The following is a 20,235-nucleotide window of genomic DNA, read 5'->3' as shown; positions in this document are numbered from 1 at the left end:
CAAAAACACTCCACGTACACACAGTGTGCTCCTTCCCTGACTTTGCAGATTTCACGCTGTCGGTTAGAAGTACCCAGGCATCATCACTGGCCTGGGAAGTGGGGCTGGGGAGGGGTCTTCACCCCTAGCCTTCAGGAGGGGAGCACAGCATGTCAGACAGCAGCGAGGGTGCAGCTCTCCAGCCCTGACGTCTCTCCCAGGTGAAATCAGGGTCCCCAGCTGTGCTGGCCTTTGAGAAGGAGAAGTCTTTGGGGCTCCCCAGCTTCATCACCTACACAGTCGGCATCTCAGATCCTGCGGCCGGCAGCCAAGGGCCTCTGTCCACCGCCTTGACCTTCTCCAGCCCCATGACTAACCAAGCCATCACCATTCCGGTCACCGTGGCCTTTGTGATGGATCGCCGAGGGCCTGGTCCTCGTGAGTCATGGGATGGGACACAGCTGGGATGGACCTGGGCAGGGAGGGCTGGGCTGGGTCGTCTCAGTTGTTTTTGGGAAACTGGGGGTGTCAAGAACTGGACAACTCAAAACTACAGAATGTCCTGCAAGGCAAATATCACTCATTCAAGCAGCCATGTGCACTTTGCTTCCCCATCTATTCTCAACCTGGCAGCCAGAGGGATCCTGTTGAAATGTGACTAGGTCATGCCCCTCCTCGCTCAAAATTCTGCTATGGCTCCCACCTCCCTCATGAAGTAAAGCCCAAGTCTCTGCAGCGTCTTGAAAGGCCCTACATAATCTGCCTTCCTGACCCAGTTATGCTTATCTCCCCCTTGAACACCTTGCTCCAGCCACTCTGGCCTCCTTCCTCTTTGGGAAGCCAAAGAGGCTTAGCCCCCAGCTAAGCCCTTGGCATTCACTCTTCCCTCTGCCTGGGATGCCTTCCCCCCTTGGCCAACACTCCCACCTCCATCAAACCAACCTTCCCTCAGACATTCTCTGCTCATGAAATAGGAAACCTTGAACTTGACTTCCACTCAAACCCTTCTTCTTCCATAGCACTATTCTCAGCTGTCAGCCTGTAGAATAATTAGTACAGTAGCTTGGGTTTCTACCAGTCTTCCCCAACTAGAGACTAAGTGCTGTATGTGGGGACAGCGCTTAGAACAAGGCCCACCTGACATACAGCAGGTGCTCAGTAATGGATGATTCATCGATTCTGTAGTCATTATTAGCACCTGTTGTGTGCCAGCCCCTGTGCTGGACAGAGGCCTGAGAAGCCTCAAATAGGGCATGGATTATAAACACAGTAAAAAAGAAATGATTCTAAATGTGGCTGCTTCTTAATGTGGCTGAAGAAGTGGGCGGCACCCAGAGGGGGTGGGTGATTATACCTCTGCTGGCTGGAGGGTGTAGTTCAAAGGGGCATGGAAGGATGAGTAGGCAGGGGGAGGGTGATGCAGTCAGAAGGACCCTGGGGCGATGTGCTGGATGAGGAGCCTTGAACGCCAGGCCAGGGGTTCAGGCTTTTTCTTGAGAGCAGGGAATAGCCAGGTCAGGTGTGGCTGGGAGCAAAGGGATGGGGTCAGATCAGGGTCAAGGGCACTTGAAGAGGTCCCGCCTTCTTCCTACCAAGCAGGGATGTGTCCTGACCCAGGACAGCCCGGTGAGGGTGCAGGAGGGATGCAGGTTCAGGTAGAGGGAGATAGAAGAGGAAGCCACTGTCTGGGCCACCCTGGGGCGGGGCCCCAAGAGGAGGGGTGGGCTCCCTTGGTCCATGGGCTTCGGGTCTGTCCAGTACCTTTGCCCAACCCTGACTTCCATTGTCATGCCTGCAGCTCATGGCTTGACATTTTCAACACTGCCTTGCCTTTCCGGGCAACTTGGCTGACTCTCGGGCAGCCCACACCCTCTGGACTCCCCTGGACTCCCCCGGACAGGTCTGTCCTTCCTTGGAACGGGTATGGACCCTTAACCCACTCCAAGGAAGCAGGGCCTCAGGTGGAACCAGGTCGGTTCGAGTGGCCCAAGATGGAATAGGACAGAGCACTGGGGAGACAGCCCCCCAGGGCCAGATGCGGCCCCAGGCCCAGGGCAGGCCACCTCACCCTCTGACCGCACACAGACACGAGGGAACTCGGTGGGTTGGTTTGGTGACCTGTCTTTCCATTGATCGCAGACGGAGCCAGCCTCTTTCAGCACTTCCTGGACTCCTACCAAGTCATGTTCTTCACACTCTTTGCCCTGCTGGCTGGGACTGCTGTCATGATCATAGGTGAGGAGGGCTGCCTTGTGTCCCCTGGTGGCTCCCCACCCCCACCCCAACGCTAACCAGCCCTGTGCTCCTGCAGCCTACCACACGGTCTGCGCGCCTCGGGAGCTCACCGCACCTCCAGCCTTCTCCCCGCGAGCCAGCCCTCGCCACAGCCCCCACTGTGAGTAGCCACCTGTGGCTGCGGGAGGAAGCAGGGATCAGGGCCCCAAACCCCCAGTCTCAGAAGCTCTGGCCCTGGGCAGTAGTGGCAGCTGAGGTGTGAGGCCCAGAAGGCAGACCTGGATGCTGGGGAGGGGGACAGTATGCCGGCCCTGGGCCAGGAGAGCTTTCCCCGGGCCAAACCTCGCAGCGTGGAGGGCTGGCGGCCGGGACCTGTCTCTGCAGGTGGCTGGGACTGGCTCCTACCTGCCGGGCTGCTGCAGAGGGCTCTGAGCTGGGTCAGACCTGTTGACTTGGAGGTGGGGGTTCTGGACTGGCCTGATGACGGATTTCCCCGATGGAGAAGAATCACAAGGGCCCGTCTTCCTCATGGTCCAGTTGTCTCTGGTGACCCTGGGCAATTCCACGGGACACCTCTGAGAACTGCAGTGCCCGGCCAGGAGGGCACATGGCAGCCTTTCTTGTCTTCTGTTTTCCATCTGAGGCTTCTCTCCCCTGAACAGGTTTTTGCTGACCTAAGGGGGCATGGGAGGCTTCAAAGAGTCTGAATTTTGGGGAAGAGAACAGTTTTGTATAGGGTTGCATTTTCCTGGTGACCAGATCCCACATGCATTCTGGACCCCTAGAACCATAGCCTTCCACAAGCATTCCCCAGCCGTCCTTGCAGCGGGCACTGCCCCTTTCTCACCCCGTCTCCCCATGCACCCCTCCCTCTGTGTGCTGGAACCACTGCGGAATACTGGCATTTTCTCTTGAACACTCCAGAGACTTCTGCACACAGGGGAGTCTTTGTTCATGCAGCTTTCTCTGCCCAGGAGCGTGGTCCTGCCCAGGTGCACAGGCCCTTGTCCCCACACTCCCTGGGGACCCACGGACACTTCCATGTGGCCCTGAGACCCACTACGTGTCCTCCCCCACAGGTCTGCTATGGGAGGTCAGGGCCTATGCTCCAGGCCTCTCTGCATGTCCAGTCATCACACGTTCCTTGGGTGACATCTCTCCGCCAGCACAGGGCTGCCTGGGGGGGGCCCGGGCCTGGCGGGTGGCCGAGGTAGGCAGCCGCTGTTCGGCACAGCCGCTGAGGAATGCCCGGCTCTCCCGTTTGCTCTGTCGCTCACGCCGTCTCTCTTTCCACCCTAGATTTCGCTGCCTCGTCACCGACGCCTTTCAACGCGCTGCCTCCCAGCCGCAGAGCCAGCCCGCCCTCAGGGCTGTGGAGCCCCGCATACACCTCGCACTAGTCAGCGGGCCCGGTCCTGATGCCCCTGTGCCCCCGCGGTGGGGACAGCCCCGCTCAGCTCGGCCCGGAGCCCAGGCCCCCTCGCTGGCTGCTCTGTGGTGTCCTGTAGGCTCTGCTTATTCTTACACGTCGGAGTTGCCGCTGGCTTTGTTTGGTTTTGTTCCTAGCCTTTGCTAAGACTTTGGCTCATTCCTTTATGCCTGGTTGTCGAGGGTTTCCGGACAACGTGCAGCCATGCTTTTCTTCCCCTGCCGTCTCTAGAACCACTCTCTTCTCAAGACTTCGAGCACGCAGAAGCTCCGTTTACTAGGAGGGGATGTTACTGCGGTGGCCTCAGGGAAAGGACTTTTTAATTACTTCTTAATTTGTGTGGGGTTCCCCCCGACCATGTGGAAACTTCACCCCTAGTCTGGCTCCTGCTAGGAAATGAGGGGAGTGAACACATGTGAATGTCAGGTGCTCACCCCGTGACTGCACAGAAGCCTTAGGAACGCAGCGATGGGGACCCCACGTTGGCTCCCCCTGCCCTGGGGGACACTAAGGGGCCACAGGAGCTGCGAGCCAGGCTACTTTTTGCCCCTCTGTGGGCCACTGTGAATCAATGGCATCCTCTGTTTCTGTTTCCTAAGCATGGAAACGTCTCCTGGACTGGGCCGCAGCCCCAGTGGGATGTTTGGTGGCATCTGGTTCCTTTTCCTTCTCCCCGTGTCTCTGCCCACCTAAGGGACATGGGGATCCTAGTTAGGAAAACATCCTTGAGCCAGAGGCCGGGATCTTTCCTTCTGTTTGTTCTTCTGGAGAAGCCACTGTGTTCCACCCAAGCACAAAGACCCAGTGTTACCTGTTCCCCCTTTTGTACTATGGTCATGCACCTCCGCAGACCTGAGCCTCCGGCCCGCCCGGCGCGGGACCGGTCTCCCCGTGGCAGCACCCTGCCGGGCCACGGAGCCCGACCCTGGCCAGTGAGGAGGGTGGGCCTGCCTTCCGGGAAGGGGCCCTCCTCCTTCCCAGCCCCTTGTCCCTGCAGCGTCCGAGGCCTCCGAGCCAAGCGCCGTGCCACTCTCAGGAAGAACTGGAGACGCATCCCAGAGCCAGGCACGCGTGCTCACCGTGTGCGGGAGTCATCCGCTCAGCTCCAAGCCGCACATGGGAGTCCACTTCAGGCCTCCAGGGCTGGGCTGTGCGATTTATTTTTCTAAAGCTGGAGACAGGAAGAATTGTGCCTTTGCATATTACTTAAGCTCAAACTGACAACTTCGATGTAAATAGGCGCATTTCTATTGGGTTTATTTAATAAAGCTCTATATCATTTCTTACGAGGGGCGTGCTCATGGCTGGAACTGCATGCGTGCTGCCCGGGAGGGACCCAGGCTCTGGTGACTTTGTTTCTGGTCGCGGGGGCTTGGGGAGCAGTCCGTCCTGCTGCCCCAGTGCGCCACTCCTCCCTTCTCTGGCTGGCCACCAAGGCCTCCCTCCCTGCTGTCGTCCCCCGGCTGCCAGCCCAGGGTCCCCAGAGGTGCCCGAGGATGGGGCCCTGCCCACACGTCACTGGCTAGCCCCACGGCCCCCCTTTGTCTCTCTCTCTCTCCCTTGGGCACCTCTCACTCTGCATCTGTCCCTTCCTCCTGTCACCCCATTTTCACCCCTGCTCTCAGAAGCTGACCTCCCTGAGGCCACCACTCCCCACACTGACTCCAGCCTGGACTCCACCCGCCCTGCCCACCAGCACCTGCCTCCACGTCCCCAGCCCCTCGCCCTCTGCCTGTCCCAGTGCTTACTCCCCTCAGGGATGGTCCTCTGCCCCCTGCGACCCCCAGGGCCTAGCCTTCTGCCTTCACAGAGCACGCACCTGGGCGCACCCGGGGCCCAAGGTTCTGCAGTCCTGCGTCACGGGTGTGGAAGTGGAGCAGAGGCCTGGAGAGACCAGGTGGCCGCCCAAGGCAGGCAGGCCACCCAGAAGAGCTTCTGGCAGAGGCCGCCCGTCCCCCCACATCACCTACCTTCTTCCGCGGGCCCAGACCCCTGGCTCGAGGTTGGGTGGACAGTGGCCACAGTACCGTCAAGGTCTCCCAGCCCTTTAGGCTGCCGGAAAGGCAGCATGCAGCTGCGTTGTGGGGCCAAAGCATGAGCATGGTGTCCCATGCAGCTCCTGAAATGGACTCACGGGAGGTGCGCCCCCACCTGGCCAGGCAGGCTGCGTGCGGGCGACCCGAATAGCTAGGCCGCTGGCTGGGGAGCCTGTGCCTGGACGCAGGACAGCCTCCCTTGACATGAGAGAGGACGCTCCCCACAGCTTCAGGATCCAGTGGGTCTTCCGCTGCAGCCAAACCTAATCCCCAGCGATTCAGTGGCAGCCCCTGACAGCAAGCCTGGCGCTCGGCTCCCCGCCCGCCTCCTGCAGGCCACGGAGCCAGAGCCGGAGCTCCGCTCCCACCCGCACCGTGGACACTCGCCCCTGCACACTGAGGTCCCCTCCCCAGACCCTCCCCGCCCACACCCTACATCGGGCCTGTCTCTCCGTGCCCGCGGATCTACCATCCCCAGCAGCCTCCCTGCCCCGGCGGCTCCTCATCTCCGCTGCCCCATCTCCCCAGCCAGCTGCTCACAGGCCTGACCGTCACGCCCTCCTGCTTCAACCCTGCAACGGTCCTTGTGGCCCCTCGGTACACACCCAGCAAACTGCAGTTTCCAGACAGGCTCAGCCCCTTCCCCTCTGCTCTTTATCCTCAGGGAGAGGCCGCCACCTAGGCTATCCCCCCACCCCAGGTCCTGGGGCTTTGGTACCAGCCAGGGCTGGGGTGGGTCCTGCACCCACCTTCTCCCTCCTGCATGCTGCTCTGGTCTCTTCCCCTCTCTGGGCCTCAGTTTTCTCCTCTGTGAAGTGGGCACAGCGGTGCCTGCAGAGTTCCTATAAAACTAAGCAAGAAGCCAGGTGTGAAGCCTTCCTTTTGGGCAGTGGGCTGGTGAACAGGGTGTCCTCTCTCCCAGAGTAAATGGCTGATCTGGCTCTCGGAGGGGATGATGGGGGAGGGAGAAGCGGGCCGGGGGTGTGGGGAGGAGGCCCCAGCTCCCCGTGGGAGGCTCTGTGTGGCAGATCTGGCACTGAGGGCCCCGGGCAATGGGGGTGACAGGGCACAGACATGCTTAGCGGCTAAGTGCCAACTTTAGGACGTGTGAGCCCCAGTCATGGCCTGCCCGCGCTGGGAAGCTGTGTGTGGAAGCTAAGAAGCTAAAAGCACCGTCAGTGCCCCAGGCCTCATTCCCCGGATTGGGAAATGAGGAAGACACTGTCCTCGCAAGGATCCTGTGAGGACAAAATGAGCTGATAGACGGGAGGCGCTGTGTCCACATATGCTGCTGTCACTGTTGTTGGGAAAAGCTGGCACGGGGCCCATGAGGGTCCAGATGGAGAAAGAGCGTTCATTTGGAGAATGGCGAGATAGACAGCAGGTGAGAAAGAGAGAGGGTGCTCCCCTAGCGCCCTGGCCCTCTGTTGTCATGCCCAATGCTGTGTTGCAATTGTCGGACCTCACTATCCCCAGCTGGGACCTCCCTGAGGCCGGTTCTACTACGGCCCCGGGACCTGGCACACAAGAAGACCTAGCTAGAAAGCATTCAATCAACGTCCTGTGTTCAGCACAGGGCCTGCCTGACATGCAGCACTCGGTAAGTGTCAGTATTGCCTTCAGGGAGGCCCCCTCAGCAACACAAGACGGCTGCCAAGATCCAGGCATCACATCACATCCAGACATGGCGGCATCCAGAAGAAGAGAAAAGGCAAGAGACAAGCTCTCCCTGTCTCCTGAGCACTAAAGACTTCGTTCTGGAAGGCTCCTCAGCAGACAGCTCCCTTCCTATCTATAGCTGGGGTGGGCTCTGATGGCCATTCTGGTCCCATGGCTAGTGAGGGCGATGGGATGGTCGTGTCCATGTGGCCCATCAGGCTGACTGGATGTCAGCGTGTCAACCCTCTCAACTGGTTTCGGATCCAAATAGAAAGGCCTCAGCCTCTGCTCAGTTGGTTTTCTCTCTGATAATGGCATTTTCCTCCCTTTACCCATCTCGGATACTCTAGAGTTAGCCAGACACACGGGTGGGAAGCCTGGGCCTTACCTGCAGAGGTGAACACCATCTTAAAGCACACACGGCGCAGATGCATGTGCTGCCGGAAGCAGGCCGACCTTGCCAGAAGTGAGGCATTGACAAAACCAGAGGACGCACAGCACATTCAGCTTTCAGCTCCCAAACTAACCATGCTACTTTCGCTCTCTAAAGGGTGCCAAAAAATGCTTTTAGCACCATTTAGCACTAAAAATATAGTATTGCATATAGTTTTTTTTTTCTCCAGATTTCCTAAGTTTGGACAAAAATTAACTCTCTGTGCCCATTTCTCCCTGCTTCTGTGTGTGTGTGTGTGTGTGTGTGTGTGTGTCTTGGGTGCTCTGGAAATGTTCCATCTCAAGGTCTGATGGAATGGCTAGGGGATGGGGGGTGAAGGTCTGGGCTAGTGGGGAGTGTGTGAAGCTTAGAGATCAGGTGGCCAGGAGTCTGGCCTACTTGCTGGAGCTAGGGGGAATCATTCCACCTTTCCAGGCTGTGCCTCATTCCACAAAGCGGCCATCCTGATATCTGTCCTGCCCCCCGCCCACCGGCGGAAAGCAGGTGCGCTATTATTCCAGGCTTCTCCCTCTTTATCTGCACGCCCTCCTGCACATAAGTCTGCAGAGCCGCCCCCCGGAGCTGAAGCGTACGCCCTCCCCATGGGCCTTGGCCATGATCCTGTGACTCGCTTCAGTTGGTAGGATGTGGTAGAAATGACAGCACGTCAGCTCAGAGTCTGGGCTTAAGGAGGCCTCAAGCTTCCCTTGGCCCTTCTTGTGCTTCTGCCAATGACGTAATAAGGAAGCTCAGCAGCTGCTGGTGCAAGGAGGAGAGACACCTAAAAGGGATCTGAAATGAATCTGTCCATCCTGGATCAAATGATCAGCAGGCCCATGACTTGATAAATGACAGTTGTGAAAAACCACTGACTTTGGGGACAGTTTGTTAGGCAGCATTCCTATGGCAGTAGGTGACTGCTACAAAATGTGATATGGATTCCCCTCTGGCTGCCACTGAGGGCCAGCTTCCTGCCGCTTGTCACAGAGTCTGACTGACATAGCCGGGCCTTGGGTGGGGCCCCCTCAGTCCATCCTGTTGGGATTTTCCGGGTGGCCCTGGCAAACGACTGGAAAGGCACCAGGCCTGGCACTCAGGCAGGAGCATCCAAAGACGAAGGACACGGAAAGGCTGTCTGGTGCAGGGCCTTCCCCTCCCGAGTTTCAATTTCCTCCACCTAGCTGGGGGGACGCCATCAGCCACATGTTCAAGGCTGCCAGAGATCGATGGAAACATGGCTCTGAAGGACCCCCTTGCTCCATCAGTGTGGGTCCTGTACCCAAACAAAAACTGTGGAGGTGGGACCACACAGGGAAGGATGTGTTTGGGATGGTTCGTTGAATGAATACAAGAAGGAGCCTCACTGAAGGGCTCAGTGACATGTGGGTTTTCCCCCATCACGGGCTCTAGTTTTCTGGAACCCTGAGCTTCAGGCCAGTGGGCAGAGGACCCAGGCTGAGAGAGGCAGGTGGTGGCTGAAATTCTTAAGTCCATTTCACTGCAAAGGCTCATATGGGGTAGGGCCCCTGCCCTGGCCTCTGCCCAACCACTTCCCCCAGCCACCTCCATGCCGCCTGGCCCAGGGCCAAGCAAAGCCAGCCTGGCAGGTAGCCACCACCTCCCACAGCCAGCCGTGGCTCCCTGGGGCGAGTGTAGCCATTAGAAGAGGCCTCGGGCTGCACAAGCAAGTAAGGCTGCTGACCTCCACTGTACCGCCCCTGCACCACGCACATACCACACTTCCCCATCTCTAGCTTGCTTTGTCGTCACCTCAGCAATTCACGGATGGGTAAACTGAGGCACACAAAGTCACACCTTGTGTAACCTCTTCTGGCGTCTCACAACTGGCAAATGGTGGAAGCAGAATTCAAATCCACGCAGGCGGGCATCAAGGTTTCCTGTTCCACAGCAGTTCCTGCCTGTGCCCACCTGGAATGGATGGTGAGGGCATCCACTCTGGGGCGGCGGGTGCTGTGTGGCCAGGGAGCCAAGGTCTGCACTCCCTCCCTTCTGAGCACCTCTTCTTCAGACTATCTCATGGGTCATTTTATTTTTTCATAAGGAAAAAACCTGAATACCAAAAAGTACAAAGAATGGTAGGACAGCCTCCTGTGCCTTCCACTCGGTGTGGCCACACCAGGCTGTGGTGGCAGTGGTGTTTAAAAACAAAAACAGGGCAGCCCCGGTGGCTCAGCGGTTTAGTGCTGCCTTCAGCCCAGGGCCTGATCCTGGAGACCCGGGATCGAGTCCCATGTCGGGCTCCCTGCAGGGAGCCTGCGTCTCTCTCTGCCTGTGTCTCTGCCTCTCTCTGTCTCTGTCTCTCTCTGTGTCTCTCATTAATAAATAAATTTTTAAAAATCTTTAAAAAAAACAAAAACAAACCACAAATATGACTCAAGTTTCACTTACCCTCTGCCTTTGCTGCCTTCCCTTCCTTTTCAGAGGCAGCTACCTTTATAAATCACAACATATCCTTCCAAAGCAACATTTATTGTCAATAATAAGCATCAGTAAATAAAATATTGCTCTTTTGTGTGTATTTTCATAACTTTGCATGACGGTGACGATATATTATCTCATTCGGCTCTTGTTTCTTTCTCCAGATGTCATGTCATTTATCATAAAGCTTCATTTCAATTTAATTCTTCATTCCCCTATCGTTGGGCAGCAAGTTTTTGTTGTACTGAGTAGTGCTCCAGCGAATGTTCCTGTACAAGGCTCCATGGGCCCAGGGGCCGGAGTTTCTCAGGGGGCATGTCAAGGCAGGGAGCTGCTGAGGCAAAGGGTGTGTCTGTTATCAGCTTTCCTCAATGCTGCTAAATTCATTTCCAAAGCATTGCACGGTTCTCACACCCACCAGCTGGATGCAAGAGATTCTATTCCCCCTGTCCTTGTCAGCACGTCACATTGCCATCCAGGTATATTTATTTTTGCTGGTTTGGTAAGTGAAGTTAAATTTTATAAATTTAATTCAAATTCTTGGATCCCCACCAAAGGTGAATTTTTTTGTTTGTATATTGGCCATTATATTTTTCTCTGTGAACTGCCTATGCTCCACTCAAATGCTGATTTAAAAAAACAAAACAAAACTTTGTCACTCCAAAAGGACAAGTGACAAAATGCTAGGGCGCCTGGGTGGCTCAGCCGATTAAGCATCTGATTCTTGGTTTTGGCTCAGGTGGTGATCTCATGGGTCATGGGCCTGAGCCCCGCTTTGGGCTCCATGATCAGCACAGAGTCTGCTTGGGATTTTCTGCCTCTCCTTCTCCTTCTGCCTCTACCCCACTCATGTGCGCTCTCTCAAATAAACAAATAAATAAAATCGTTTTTTTTTTTTAAGAAAAGAGAAATACTATAAAATACCTACTCATGTACCCAACTTTGTATTCAATGTATCAGTTAGCTGTTGCTGTGTAACAAATTCACCCCCCCATCTCAGTGACCTGGATCAGCTAACATTAATTATTTCTGATGAGTCCAGTGATCAGCTAATCTAGCCTGGGCTTAGTTGGGAGTGTCTCTACTCTGTGTGTCTCTCATCCTCCTCCCAGGACCCACAGGCTGGGTGACACATGTCCTCCTCATGGTGACAACCTAGGGAAGAGAACAAGCGGGAACACCATCCAGCTTCTTGAGGGCTAGGCCAGGACTGGCGTACCATCCTCTGAACTTCATCCTATTGGACAAAACAAGTCACATGTCTGGACCTAGAATCAGGGCCTGGAGAATAGACTCACCCTTTGCTGGGAGGCCCTACAAAGCCACATGGCACAGGGTGTGAAAGGAGGGGTGAAGAATCAAGGTCATTGATGCAAATTCATCACGGTTGCCTTTTATGTATTGATCAGTGGTGGCTTGTATTTGAGATACACATTGATATTTTACATATTGATATTTTGTCTGAGGTCTTAAGCTTCTGAAATAAAATTTTGAAGCCCGTTGATCCAGTTCAATTCCCTCACTGTGCAGATGGGAACAGTGAGGCCCAGAGACGGGAAGCGACTAGCCCAGGGTCGTAACTGAGTCACACACCATGTCCTAGCCCCTTTCCCTGACATTTAAGGTCCCCACCCAGCCGGGTGCTGGCCTCCGCAGCTGAGACAGCTCGCACGGGTATAGGAACGAATCCCTGTGAGCATGTTATCCTGTGATTAATTCTCAAGGAGCCAGTTAAGATCTACAATTTTTACATCAAGTAAAGTGAGCAATCACCGTTAAAGAGGGAGAAAAGGAAGAAAACAAAACCCGAGACCATGGGTTTGGTGATCATCTATTATTTAGTTAAGTTTTATGTTGTATGTAATTAGCAAATAAAATTCTGTGGAGGATTTCATTAGCAGCCTCATCAGGTGACCACTTTCATTTGGGGAGTATTTACTGAAAGCAAATAAAGCCCGTTTATAAGAGTCAGGAAAATGCAATCCGAGGGACCCATTGCTTCACTGCATTAAGGCATAATCATCCCAGGGCAGCGACGCTGCCTCCCTGGGCGCCCTTCCCCATGGAGATGACGTGAGGCAAAGGCAGCAGCCCAGAGCTTGGTGGACAGGCCCAGGCACTGAAGACAATGCCCGCCTCGGCCACCTGCCAGCCAGGTGACCTTGACCCTGGGTAAGTCACATCATCTCTCTGAGCGCAGTGGGAGCAGACATTTGGTGCTTGAATACATGGTCTCAGGAGCCACAACTCATCCCCTCTCGGAAACTTTCCCCACTGTCCCCTCAGCCAGCTGCCGACTGAGCAAATTGGTAATCCAGCACGGGCTTGTCACCATGACAGGCCGGGTAGATGTCACGCCCAACGAGCTGGTAGTGGGGCTGTGACCTGGGTGCATGGCTTCACCTGCTTGACTCCGGCCACCACGTGGGGAATAAAGGCCAGTGGCACCATTTCTTGTGGTTTTCTAGAGATTCCCAAAATCCAGATTTGGGGGCTGTGGGGATAAAACCTTCCACTTTATAAATAGTGGTAATAAAATTCAAGGTTAAAGAGTAGAGAAAAGCAACTCGTGTGGGTCAAAGAAACCCACCCTCAGTCCACCAGGTTTCAACCTGAATTTCATAAATGGTAAAATTCTATGCACGTATCTCCATGCTCCCTCCCTGTGGCCCCCGCAGACATGGCCAATCGCTCTGAGCCCTCGTTCCCACTCCTCCCACTCTGCTCAGACAGGACTTAATCTGGCAGCCGGAGCCAGTCAGCTGGCGTCGACGAGGAGCCCTTCATCTTAGAGATGGACAAGGACTGGTCTTAGTTCACCCATAATGAAAGATGTGAGCTATTTCACTGCATTAAGGCATAAACATCCCAGGGCAGCGGCGCTCCCTCCCTGGGGGCCCCATGACAAGCCAGGTAGCAGATGAGAAGGCTTTTCTCTGGCAACCTGCCCGGGATGGACACAGATAGAGGAGGAGACAGGGTGGCCAAAAGATCCTGTGTATGCTAGAAGGGTTTTTTTTTTTTTTTTTACCCCCATTAAAAATTACAGGTTTGGAGCTGAAGCATCTTAAAATGCAGAAGGAGAAGGGGATGGCTGCAACCCCAGCTCCCTGCTCCTACCACCCACAGGTCCCGAAGGCAGTGGGCAAGAGGACTTCATGGGGTGGGGGGTAAGGGAGTTCAAATATGTAAGTGTAATCACTTTTTTGCTTTCAGGAACCACTGAAATGACCCTTCCCATCAGTGGGAGAGAACAATTATCAAGGGCTTTTTCTTAGATACCCAGGTTGAAGACTAATTCATGTTAGCTGCCAAGTCAATACTTCTGTTCCCTAAGCCAGGAAAGTTGAGTTGCTGTTATCACCTCCAAGGGATGTTGGCACTCTTTATCAATGCCCTGCTTGCCCATGTATTTATTCTCCAAGCATTTATTAGCTCAGGTTATGTGTTGGCAGCTTCCCAAGGAGCCAGCGGGGATGAGCGGAAGGGGAAGAGAGTGCAAGTCAGATGGGGCTTCTTTATGGAGGGGCTGGGAGGGAAACAGACAAGCATCTTCTATGGGATGGAAGTGCTAGAACCTCAGAGAAGGGAGGTGCCATATTGGTGGGTCAGAGAAGAGTCCTAGGAGGAGGCAACCTGGACTGTAACAGTCTCAGCAGAGGAACCAGTTTGAACCCAAGACCAGAAACTCACGTAGGGACAGTAAGCAGTGAGCAGTAGACAGGAACAGTTAGTAGCCTGGGTTTGAATACTCACCTGTTTGGAATGGAGCTGTGGCATATTGTGCTAGGTATAAAAAGCTCCCAGGGATCCCTGGGTGGCGCAGCGGTTTGGCGCCTGCCTTTGGCCCAGGGTGCGATCCTGGAGACCTGGGATCGAGTCCCACGTCGGGCTCCCGGTGCATGGAGCCTGCTTCTCCCTCTGCCTATGTCTCTGCCTCTCTCTCTCTCTCTCTCTCTCTCTCTCTCTCTGTGACTATCATAAATAAATAAAAATTAAAAAAAAAATCTCCCAGCTCCCAGCTCCCAGACTCAGGGAGGATGGCAAGTACTGACTTAGGATGATGGGATCACTAATTCAAACTACAAGCTCCCTGTCTCTCCCAGCCTTGTAACATCCCCCACACCCACCCCGGAGGACATGTGGCCTGCAAGGAGATGTTCTGAAGTCAGGACAGCCAAAGACAACTCAGCAAAACTCATTCTTTCCAATCTCCCTGGACTCTTTTTGAAAAGGTTTCTTACATTTTGAATTACGAAATGGATAAAACCCATTCAATAAAATTTCACGTAATTTCAGATTCTGAGAAGGATATTTAATTTGATAATTATAATCTATTTTGTCAAGTCATATCATAAAATATTCTAATTATGGTAGATGGTCATTGCATTTCATCCTGCAAAATGTTTAATACGTTCTATTTCCTATTGATAAAGGAATACCTTTAAATGTAGGGTGAAAAAAAATAAATGAATGTAGGGTGAGAAGCTATAGATGCCAACTTATAAAGGTTGGGGGAGGATACAGTTTTGTGAAAATTCTATGAAAGTCAAAAAAATTGTAAAATCTCTCCCATAGGCAATGGGGAGCCATGCCTGAGCAGGAATCTGGTGTGTTTGGGCTAAAAGAGGTCTCCTAGGGATAAATGTATGTGAGGCTCAGATGCCCTCACCCCTGATAGGTCAACTGGGGGAGTAGCTGGGCTGTCTCTGGGGAAAATAGGTGCCATTGCCTTGCTCTGCCCCTCTGTCCTTTATCCAGTCTCCTTTAGGCTTCTGCTTCTGGTTCTGACTATCTAGTCAGTCTCCTCCTCTCTCTGGGTCTCTGTGTCCCCCTGGGTTGTGATGAGGTGCTCGCAGCTCCGAGGAACTAAGGGTTCAAGGAAGGAGAAGCCCCAGTGCCCAGTCCTAGCTGCCCACTGAGCCGGGTCTCTGGGGAGCACATCTACTGCCCTCAAGGGACTGCCCTGTCCACACAGGGGAGAGGCTAAACCTCAGAGGGAGAGCTAAGCTGGTCTAGATGGGCTCAAGGGCCAGCTCCCCCCTCCCCCCCGCCAAACCCTGGCCTGATTTAGCCAACAATGACCAATGTGAGGGTCTGAAGGACACCACAGGCAGCTCCTGGCTCTCCCTGCCTGATTCAGGACATCTAAGAGAGAGACTAGTCCTCTAGTTGACAACAGGGGAGTCCCCTGGGAGCCCCATCCCAAACCTGCTGGATCAGAACCTGCATGTCAACAAGACCACCCCCCCCCCCCGGATTTGTATGCACTTTTCTAACTACAGGGTAATCTGAGCTAATTGAAGCAGAAACTACAGATAAGCGAGAAGAAAAGAAACATCACCCCAGCCCCTCTGCTGGTTGCTAACTCCATTTCAATGTGCTGTGCTTTCGTCCAAGATTTTTTTTTCCTTTATATATATGCATACAGAGAAATTGTTTCTCCTACAGAAATGTCAGCAAGCTGTAGAGATTTTGTAACCTACGTTCTTCATGCATGTAAATATATCACGGGCATCTTGCCATGTCGGTAAGTGTGGGTCTGTATCCATTAGTTATTCACTAATACATACGTCCTTTCAACAAATATTGAGCACCCCTTGTGTGCCAGGCATGGTGCTAGACTCTGGCTTACATCAGGAAACAAAACAGATCAGTTCTTACCTTTGTGGAGCTTACAGTCCAACTGGGGAGAAAGATAAATCGAGAATCACACCAGCCCAGGGACCATTGCAAATATAATGGGCTCCTGGAAGACCCATGTTATTGGAATTTCACCTGGACAGGGAGGGCACCCCCCACACACACCGAGGAAGTGATGATTGGGTTGGGATTTGAAGAGTGAGTAGTAGCTAACCAGGTAAGGAGGTGAGGGCAGAGTGATCTGGACAGGGGCAACAGTGCATGCAAAGACTTGAGGTTGAAGGGGATGGGGCTATGATGGCAGACAGCGGGAGGAACAGCAGGTGCAGGCGGAGGCCAGCTGCGCGGCGTAGATGCAGCACAAGTCACTAAAGCCATCCCTGGGGATGGGCACTCGGCCTGCTTCTACCGTTTTACTCTTATAAATGTTTCCAGTGTTTTACTGTTCCCCAAGATGAACATCCTCATGCATATTGCTCTGTGCACTTGTCTGGTTATTTCCGTAGGATAACTTTCCCTAGGAAAACTTTCCTCTGAGTGGGCCTTGAGACTTGTTGAGCCAAAATCCCAACCTGGATGTAAATTCTGGAAGCTCCTCCATCAACGAGATCCCCTGACTCTGTGGCCGTTCCTGCTCCAGTCACATCAGTGGAGTCAACTCCGTTTGGCCTGGGACGGCCGGAGATGGGAACTAAAGTCCTGCTGAGGACACAAAGGGCAAATGCAGCTGAGGCTCCCTGCTGATAGGAGGGATGGTCCTCACAATCTTGAACGTCCATTATCCTCTCAGCCCAGCCTGCACTGGGCACGGGGGCCCTGGAAGGCCTCTAAACCACCCCTGCCCTGCCAGGGCTCACGGTCCAGTGTGGAGCCAGGCCAGAGTGGGAGGAGTCTTGAGGAAGCTCAGAGGAGGCCCCAGCCTAGTGTGGAGAGGGGATAGGTAGGGAGGGCTGCCTGGAAGAGGAGACACTTGTTCAGGCATCTTGATGGAATGGCAAAAGATTTTCTCGTGGACAAGAGAAAAAGAGAAGAGTCCCCAGGAAGAGGGAACAGCACTTGCCAAGTCGGCCAGGGGCAGTGGTGGTAGGTAGCAGGGAGGAGCACCAATGAGGTCAGGAGAGTGTTGAGATTGTGTGGCTAGGACAGGGCTTCTGTGGGTCTTCTGTAAACATTTAAGTGGGTGAAGTGAGGGGCGGGACCAGGCCACTGTCCTCCATGTGCAGCCTCTGGAACCAGAAGGCCTAGGTTTAAATCCTGACTCCACCTCTCTTGAGCTGTGTGACTGAGCAAGTTGCTGAACCTCTCCATGTCTCCATTTCCTTAGGGGGGAAATGGAAGCAGTAGTAATGCCTCCGTCATTTGGACTGATTTGAGATGAAATGAGTTAGTGAATGGGAAATCGTGGCGGAGCTCCTGGCATATAAAGGGCCAGTTGGATCCAAGGACAGGTCAGTCACCTCCCCACTCGGTTTCCGCAGCTACAGTGTGGGCAAAACGGAAGCTCTCTTGCAAGGGGCGCCTGTACATGTTCAACAACATCCGACACACACATGTTGTGTGTCCCCCTGCTAGGCACACTTGCTCCTCTCACAGGCTGACTCTACCTTGTGGAGACAGAAAAACCACACACATACAAGGTCATCTCAGAGATCATGGTCTGTGCCACAAGAAGCACAAAACCAGATTGTAGAAGAGAGGATGATGGCAACAATGGTGGGATGCCACTTCAGTCTGCAGTCAGGGAGGACTTCTGGAGCAGTGAGATTTGAGTTGAGATCTTAGTGTCAAGGAATCAGCAAAGATGGGGCAGGAAGAGTGCTCCAGACTGAAGGAACAGCACATGCAAAGGCCCTGAGGCGGGAACGCCAGCAGTGTGATCGTGGAATAGCAACGGGATGGTGTGCCTGGAATAGGGCTGCCAGATTTAGCAAATAAAAATATAGAATACCCAGTTAAATTTCTAAAATGAGAATTTCAGAGAAGTAGCAAATGAGTTTTTAGTATAAGTGTGTCCCCAACGTGGCGTAGGACATACTTATAACTAAAAAAAAATCATTTGCCTTTCATTTGAAATTCCAGTTTAACTGGGCACCCTGTATTTCATCTGGCAATCCTAGGCGGGAGGTGGGGGGAGCAGGAGAGAGAGTTGGAGGAGATGAGTCAGCAGCGGAGGCTTGGCAGCCCGGGGGGAGGCGGCTGGGTTTTATTCTCAGGGTCAGGGTTAACAGGGGCCGTGGCCCCCAGCCTCCAACTTGGTCCCAGTGCTAACTGGGTGGGCGGGCGGTCTCCACTTAATGGAGGAAGCATCTGTCAGGGACCCCAGAACAAGTGATTCGAGTCACCCACGTTACGAAGAGCCCTCCAGAAGATGACTCATCCCAAGTAACAGACAAGAGCTGGGGCCGCACATGCTCCTCGGAGGCGAAAACATCCCTTATAGAAATGACAGGGAGGGGCGGCGGTCGGAGGTAGTACGGAGTGATGTTAAAATTAGAACAACCGTGTTCTCTTAATTAGAAATGCAGTTGGTGCCACATGAATCTGTAATGGGCTTCCTTGCGGAGTTCTGGAAGGGGGAGGCTGGACGGGGTCAGCTCTGTACATATTCATGAGGATCCAGGAGAGGGTGGGGGGTGTGAGGAGATGGGGGGCGACGTGGGCCTGCCTGCGGCCGGGAGAGGCAAGCAGGGAGGCCCGGGTGCTCATCCCCGCCCTGCCACCCACTGGGTGGTCCTCTGCGACCTCACGCCTGCCCTGCTCTCTCTGAGCCTCAGTTTCTCCACGTGCATAGGAGGAAGGCCCTGCACTGGGGGAGATGGAGGGAGGAGTGAGGTTCGGGAGGGCCCGAGGGAGGCAGTGACTCTGAGCCATCCTCCAGCAGAATCAGGGACTGTCACATGGGCTCTGCTGAATTCACAGACTCCGTGCTTGCCGAAGGAATAGTTGGATGAATGAATGCAAGTGGGCTCTTTGCAAACCCCTCCTTCTCTGTGGGCAGGGCTATTTTAAGATCTCCGCTGGGTCCTGTTTGGCATATCCACACCATGTCACGTCAAACATATTAAAAGGCACCCACATGCCTCATTAAATAGAATTTATATATAACTCTCCCAGCGCAGAGTTGAGATGCAATTGACTAATTGACTAATGTTATGTTCTCTGGACATTTAATTAAACATTTATTCATTTTGACATGTTTGTCAGTGTGGTTTTTTCCCTCCTCTCCTCATCCCCCCTTAGCAAACATGTTCCTGGGCCCCTGAGAGGCTGCAGACTTTAGGGGAGAAGTTCTTGTCCAAGGGCCTCAGGCTCCCCATCTGTGACATGGGAGAGTTGCACGTTCCTCCCACAGGAGAGCAGCTCGTTAAAGCCACACCCCTCAGGGCACCTCCGAGTCCCTTGCAGAACTGGGTGATTTACATATTTCTCCAATTAAATGTATGGCTTCCAACATCCCCCACAGTTACACATCCTTATCTTACATTTAAAAGGCAGAGACTCAGGACGCTTTGGCAGCTTTGGCAGCTCAGCCTTCTACTCAGGTCGTGATCCCAGGGTCCAGGGATCGAGTCCCGCATCGGGCTCCCCACAGGGAGCCTGCTTCTCCCTCTACCTGTGTCTCTGCCTCTCTCTGTGTGTCTCTCATGAATAAATTGATAAAATCTTTTAAAAAAGAAAGAAAGAAAGCCAGAGACTCTGGGTGAGGCTTCGACAAGCCCAGTGGGGCCCTAGGACCCCTGAGACCAAGTCCCCAAGGTCGTTTGAGGTGTGGACAGAAAAAGCACCCCAAACAACAAAGGATGCTGGGGGGGGGGGGTCTCTGCTTCAGTCCTTCTGATTATATGAAAGAGAAGGGCTCAGCTATGTGCTAATAGGTCTGTTAATCCAGAAAGAACAGGCCTCAACTCACAGTGTAGAAAGACAACAGTTTTTATCCAGATATTAACATTTTTTTCATTCCCTTTTATTCTATGGATTGCTTTCTAATTATGGTAAGTGATACAAAACTTTCAGACTAAATCTTTTGGTAAGAGAGCTTTTAAATCAAAGATATTTTGTTTGTTTGTTTTTAAAGTAAGTTGAAGAGAAAAATGAAGAGGGCATGTAGGCATATCCAGTGGTGGCCAAATTCACAAAAGCAGTATCTGAACGACCAAATTTGGGGTTGCCTGGGAGGTGGGCTGCCATTAACATTCTCTGCATCCTCAGACAAGTCACTCTCCCTCTCTGAGCCGCTTCACTTGCAATAAGGGATTGTTGGCCCCAGCAAGCTATAGCACTAACAATCTAATTCTGAAGACCCGTTTTCCGAAGGGAAGATGAAAGTCTTCCATTTAGGCCCAGCATACAGGCCTGAGTCCTGATCCTATGCTCTGTGCACG

The 20,235-nt window shown here is 53.6% G+C and overlaps 1 protein-coding gene across 1 annotated transcript in view; it reads left to right on the top strand.

The window, feature by feature from the left end:
* NUP210 (nucleoporin 210) overlaps positions 1-4,929 on the top strand; it is a 105,266-nt gene extending 100,337 nt beyond the window's left edge. Inside the window, exons 37-40 of the mRNA XM_025448682.3 lie at positions 201-417; positions 2,119-2,214; positions 2,291-2,374; positions 3,514-4,929. Of these exons, the coding sequence (XP_025304467.1) occupies positions 201-417; positions 2,119-2,214; positions 2,291-2,374; positions 3,514-3,614 (498 nt within the window). The 3' untranslated portion in view covers positions 3,615-4,929. The remainder of the gene's footprint in view (positions 1-200; positions 418-2,118; positions 2,215-2,290; positions 2,375-3,513) is intronic.
* Positions 4,930-20,235: the final 15,306 nt, after the last annotated feature.

Source organism: Canis lupus, chromosome 20 (assembly GCF_003254725.2).
Source record: "Canis lupus dingo isolate Sandy chromosome 20, ASM325472v2, whole genome shotgun sequence".
In the NCBI taxonomy this organism is placed as follows: Eukaryota; Metazoa; Chordata; class Mammalia; order Carnivora; family Canidae; genus Canis; species Canis lupus.
This window is presented reverse-complemented; position numbering and strand designations above follow the sequence as displayed.